Below are 6,000 nucleotides of genomic sequence, written 5' to 3' on the forward strand. Positions count from 1 at the left end.
TTAAGTGCAGGTGGGATAAAAACAGGTGACCTCGCCTGACTTGTGGTGGCGCAGTGGATAAAGCGTCGACCTGGAAATGCTGAAGTTGCCGGTTCAAAACCCTGGGCTTGCCTGGTCAAGGCACATATGGGAGTTGATGCTTCCAGCTCCTCCCCCCTCTCTCTCTGTCTCTCTCTCTCTGTCTCTCTCTCCCTCTCTCTCCTCTCTAAAATGAATAAATAAAATAAAAATTAAAAAAACACAAAACAGGTGACCTCAACATTCTTCAGCACCCTCCACTGTCCTTGACTACGGGGCTGGGAAAACAATTGCCATTCCAGGCAAAAAGGACCTGGCCCTACAAAGGACCTGGCCCTTGCCATTTCACTCCCCATTGGGAAAGTCCCAATTCTCTTATTTGGTAATTAACATTCCACATTTATATTAATATCTTGCTCTGTGTCCACCTCCCCAGGACATCTTTCTGATCGACCCCATGTGCTTCTGATTCCATCACATGATGTTCAAAGTACCTTTAAACTCATGTGTCCCTCAATGGATGACTTTCTTGAAAGTTTTCATCCTGTTTAACTAAGGGTCCACTTAGAGGTGGAGGCGGTGCCTGCTGCCAAAGAACTGATTTTCATTTCCTTGTTCTTAGGTCTACCTCAATCCTGCTGGCCCTGATCAAACCTATTCCGAGGTCAAGCTCCCACGGGAGATTGCAGGAGTCTTCATGCCTGAACACATCACTTCCAAAGCAGAACCAGGAGCCTCGTGGTGCAGCCAGGACGCACAGAGCCACACTCTGCCACGAGGACCTCTCCTCGAGTCCCAAAGTGCACACACTCCTTCATCCCACATTCCTATGAAAAACTTGTCTTCTCCACTGAAAAAGTAGAGAAACTCAGACCCATTAATTTTATCAAAACATTAGGCCTTATATAAAAAATAAAACAAAAACAAGCAGGAGTTCCTTGGGAATGCCAATATTCTCTTCCTTGACTCGGGTAGTAGGGAGACGGGTGTGTTTTGCAATTGTTATTTAAACCATACATAACTTTTCAGACATTTGTATATGCATGTCATATTTAAAACAGTGCCTTTCCCACTGAAGGGTTATGGGTGCACCGAAGTTCCGGTGAGCTCTCTACAGGAGTGCTGAAGGAACAAGGGCCATTCCTCGGGGTGGGGGCGGCAGCGCCTGCACCCGCCAGTAAACGCTGAGGATTCAGCAGTGACTTTCCCTCCGCCATTCGGCTCCTAATTGCTTTTCCTGATCTTCCTGAGCAGGCAGGACCAGCGGATGGTGGGAATGAAAGCATAGGAGCTAGAACCCAAATGAGTCTGGTCAAAAGCACTTTGAATCTGGACTGGAATAATGGAATTTGGAGCCACCCCTTTTTTTCTTGAGAGAAAAGTATGATTACTGTTCAGAAATCCCCGGGGAAATTATTCCCAGGGGCTTTTGTGAAGGGAAAGAGAACCTCGGGGGAAGCCCGGAGGAAGGCCCCTGGCTAGCACACCCAGACCCTTCCTTTCAGGAAAGGCTCAATTCCTCCCACTACATCCAGGGGTGGGGGGGGAGTTAGAGAGAAGGGGGGAGAGTTAGAGAGAAGGGGAGAGGTGGGGAGGTTGAGGGTTTCCTCCCCTGCCTTCTGGCTTTGGAAGGGCATCAGGAACTAACCAGCTGACTTATGTTTAGCCACTCATCCCAGGCCTCAGCAATATCTACCACTTGCTGTATTTTTAACAGGACTGTGTGCTCCCTGTCCCTTTCTGCAGTTTTTCCCAAGCTCCTCCCCACTCCCATTCTCACTAGAGCTGGGTTTTCTTGCTGTAGAATTCCGGTGTACTTTTGGTCAGCCAACTTTCTATGAGCAGCAAAGGACTGGATAATGATGACAATGGAATCAAGACATGAGCTCAACCCGGGTAGCTCCATTGGTTAGAGCATCATCCCAACAGGCCAAGGTTGTGGGGGGTCTATCCCCAGTCAGGGAACATACAGGAAGCAACCCATGAATGCATAAATAAGTGGAACAACAAACTAATGTTTCTCTCTCCCTTCCTCTCTCTCTAAAAATAAATAAATAATGTTAAAACCTCAATGAAGACATGAGCTCAGTGGTTAAACAGGAATCCAAGCTGCAGTGGGTACGGCTATGACTCTGGATTGTTGGGCTTCTGTTGCAGCAGTGTCTGCAAGACCTCCCCCGGAGGGCACAGCCAGTGTGAGGAGAAGCTGAGAAGGCCCCCAACCTAGCTGCATCAGCCTCCCGTAGGGCAATGTTCTCTCTCAGGTTATTTTTCAGTTTGCTCCTTTAAGGTTGCTGCTCAACTGTTTTTCCTTCTTTTCACTGGCCCTCCCCACCCCATAATCACAGATCCCAGGCCACTGTAGCAGAAATTGGCAGTGCAAAGTGAGATGCCCCACAACGCCGAAGGATGGGGAGGGAGACCACAGGAGCCCCTGACACTTTTGGCTGCCACTAGCTAGGGCATCATTCAGATCTCTTTGCCAAAGGCTAAAATTCTCTCTTCTGCCACCCCTCACCTAAACAGAAGTGCTTCAGACAAAGCCTCTTATCTTCCTGCCCCTTTATCAGACGATTTCCTCCATTGTGCTTGATCCATCACAATGCCTACAGCTGGAACAAGAAAAGAGAAGTGGGACTAAGGGACCAAAAGTTCCCACCTCTAAAGTTTAAAATGAAAACAAAAGCAAGCCAGAACTGCTGGTCTCCCTAGGTCAAACATAGGTGTGAAGTAGGGGGCGTTAAAAATGAAACTTGCCCCTTTCCAGTATCTCCATCAAATCTAAAACAAGTCAGCTTCTACCCAGTGCTACAGCAAATGATGAAATTTTCCACTGTTGGAAAACTGTGCCAGCATTGGAAAACAAGTTTGGACATACTTCAATATTTCTAGTCCCTTTCCTCAGGAAAAAAGGCCCAGAAAAGTTGAGTGATTTGCCTGAGATCGCACGACAAATCAAACTGCAACAGCCCCCAAGTTCAAGTCTGGTTCTGAAGTCCCTAGCCTGTAAACATGTGAGAAAGCAGATAGATAAACAGCAGGCTTGTCTCCCCAAGCTCCCACTGAGCAGGCAGCAGCTATGTTTCCTCCTCCTTGCTGCCAGCCTGGATCTACAGGGCTATGATCCACCTCAGTGGTATGTTTTCCCCAGGGGTGGGTGGGGGGAGGGTCCAGCATCTTTTATCACACCTAGTCTTAATTTTGGTTCAGGGAAGTTCATCATTTAATATCAAGTGTAGAGTTGTTGCTCTATCTGCCACAACCAAAATGAAGGTGTCCCCAAAGAGAAAGAGAGATGATACAGGGTAAGGTGTACAAGCTTCTCAAAGTAGCTTTATCTACAGAGGCAGACACTACAACCCCCACACCATAACCAGACCACCTTGAGGGGGAGAGCGTGGAAGGGGAACGGAACCCTCAGTTCACACTACTGGCCTAAGCTGGAGTGTCGTTTTCAAGGCTGCCCCTCCTACACTCAGGGCGAGGGTCCATCTGTTTAAGGAATCTGAGTTTGCTGGCCAGACTCACCTGGGTCTACCCAGAATGAAGCTGAAGTCTATAGCAGAAGGCTTGCCCCTCCCCACAATAGCATTAAGAGCATCCCTGTCCCTCCACCATCTCATTTAAAATAAGACCCACACCTGCTGAGCACATAGGGTGGACTCAAGGGTGACAGCTGGGCCAGGCACTAAGCTTCCTGTGCCCAACCTAGCCAGCAGAGCTCATCCTTAGACATACGGCTAGTCCCGAACCTCTGAAAAAGGCAACAGCAGAACGAGAGGTCACATTCAAATAACTGCTACAATTTTTAAAAATTATACACAAGGAGCTAGCTGTCCCCCTTCTCATCCCTCCTCAAGAAACACAGACAGGTAACACACACAGGTAAGAGCACACTCACCTGCGCTCTGACTTCCTGACTCTGAGCCGCTCAGGCCAAACGAGGAATGTCATTGGCTTATACTGCTGAGCTCCTTAGTGTCTGCTGCTATAGGATACAGGCTTTATTTAACATAATGGAGTCCTTTCACTCCCCTAGCCAAGACTTTGCACCCCTCTGGAGAAAATCTCCCCAAGGCATCAATCTCCAAGGCATCTAAGTTCCTTCCTTCGGCTGACATCTTGCTCAGCCTGGAGGTGAGCTGGCTTGAGAAGCCTGAGCCTGCAGTCCCTGTGGCAGCTCCAGCAAAGGTGCATTATTTATCCCAACTGCTGTTTTAATTAATATAGAAACATATTCAATATAGCTCGATCATTGTCTCGGCAACCTCAGGCTGGAAAATAAACGATTCCCAGCTGTGTATGATCAGCTCTCTCGGATTCTGGTTCTAACTGCCGGCTCAGCATGTGTGCAACTTGAACTGAGGCCCCAAACCAGCCCAGGCACGGATCGGCCACCTGTCAGTTCTCCACCCTGGGGGTTGGTTCAGCAAGCAGGCAGACAGGGATCTCCAAGCACTAGCTTAACCTCTGGCTCCACCTAATGGCAAGAAATCCACCCTCCCCTTTCACAGATGGACAAACTGAGCTTCATCTAGGGAGGTCCCAAAAGCAGAAAACTAATTCAGCAAAGAAAACTAATGGTCCTTTGCTTGGCCTTCCACGCTGTTATTTTCCTTCCATGCCATCTTACAAGCAGGAAACAGATGTCGACTTTTTGGTTAGCATCTTGGATTTCTCCAGCCCTTTGTCTGAGAATAGCACTTCACACATATCATTCAAACAATCTTGTATGTATGAGTCACTAAAACGTCTGCTGAATAATGAGGAACAAACACAGAAGTCTGAAATGGAGCTGAAAGACAGAGGAACAAATGGTACCTGAAGTTCAGCCCACAGTTCTAGCCCAACATCCTCTCTGACCTTTGCCTGGCTTTCCCATCACTGTATACTGTTAATGCACTTCTCCGTGGGGCCCGGAAAGCTAAGTCGCCGGCTGGGCTGGCCTGGCCTGGGGAGGGTCTACGCTCACCTTTAAATCAGGAGGCTTGCTTCGGGGACCCGGGTTGGGCACCGCGGCAGCGCCCGCTTCCGAAGTTGGCCCGCCAGCAGAGTTAGCACCCGTGGCTTCCCCAGGCCGGAGGTCTGCGCCCTGCAGGTGGCAAATGGCATCTTCCAGCCCAGCTCCATCCTCCTCTCCCTGCTGTTGCTGCAGCTCGTCCGATTTACACCTCTTCATGGTGTATATGGGTCGGCCGGAGGAATCTGTCCTTCCAGTGAGCGGTCTTGGGGGAGACCGCACCCCCCTCTTACACTCAGAAACAAGGCCCAGGGTCTAAATAATTAACAAGGAAAGGAGTTGACGGATGACAATTTCTTGAATTAATAAATATTTTTAAAGGAGAGGGACGAAGAAGCGAAGAGCGGGAGCCTTGGTTACAGCTTGAAATAGTTCATTACGACCTAGGGAGCAAAGGCAGGGCACAGTCGAGGCTGGCCAGCAGGAGTCCTTGGGCAGTCATTGGAGCGGGAGGGCGGCCCCCGGGCCCCGAACTTTCTGCTTCAGGGCATGGGCAGGGGGGAGCAGAGCAGCACGGCGCATCCCTCTGGGTTGGCCGGGCTCTGGGCGATGCAGGGCTGGGGGCATCCGGCCGGGCAGGTCCTCGGCGGCCGCCCTGCCGCCGGCCATCGCCCCACATGGACGGGTCGCGGGTCCTGCGGCGCGCCCGGCTCCCTCGCTCCCCGCCTAGCCCGGATCCCCGTGGCCCGCACCCCGCGGGTGCGCTGCTTGCTGCAAAGCCGCGACCGCAGCCGAAGCCAACCGCGAGCGCAACCTACCCCGCCCGGTGCCTCCGCCCGCGAGGGGAAGGCGAGGCAAGGAGGGAGTGACAACGGCAACCGGCCAATGAGAAGCCCGGAGGGCCGAGGGGGTGTCGCACGGCCACGTTTTAGGGTTGGTTGCACGGTGCGAGCCCCCAGGAGAAGTCTGGAGGGCTGTGTTGCTGCGTATTAGCATTGCGGCTTGCGCCTACCGAGGAGAGG

General features: G+C 51.0%; 1 protein-coding gene across 2 annotated transcripts in view; it reads right to left on the reverse strand.

Annotated features, from left to right (window-relative positions):
* Window positions 1-5,793, reverse strand: part of TMCC2 (transmembrane and coiled-coil domain family 2) — a 37,742-nt gene extending 31,949 nt beyond the window's left edge. The window contains exon 1 of one of the 2 annotated variants that reach the window (XM_066361946.1): window positions 4,991-5,793. In XM_066361946.1, the coding sequence (XP_066218043.1) occupies window positions 4,991-5,197 (207 nt within the window). In that variant the 5' untranslated portion in view covers window positions 5,198-5,793. Of the gene's footprint in view, window positions 1-3,919; window positions 4,305-4,990 lie in introns of those variants that run through there. The other variant, XM_066361947.1, reaches the window with a different exon arrangement.
* Between the last annotated feature and the right edge of the window lie 207 nt (window positions 5,794-6,000).

This window comes from Saccopteryx leptura, chromosome 2 (genome assembly GCF_036850995.1).
Source record: "Saccopteryx leptura isolate mSacLep1 chromosome 2, mSacLep1_pri_phased_curated, whole genome shotgun sequence".
NCBI classification, from domain to species: Eukaryota; Metazoa; Chordata; class Mammalia; order Chiroptera; family Emballonuridae; genus Saccopteryx; species Saccopteryx leptura.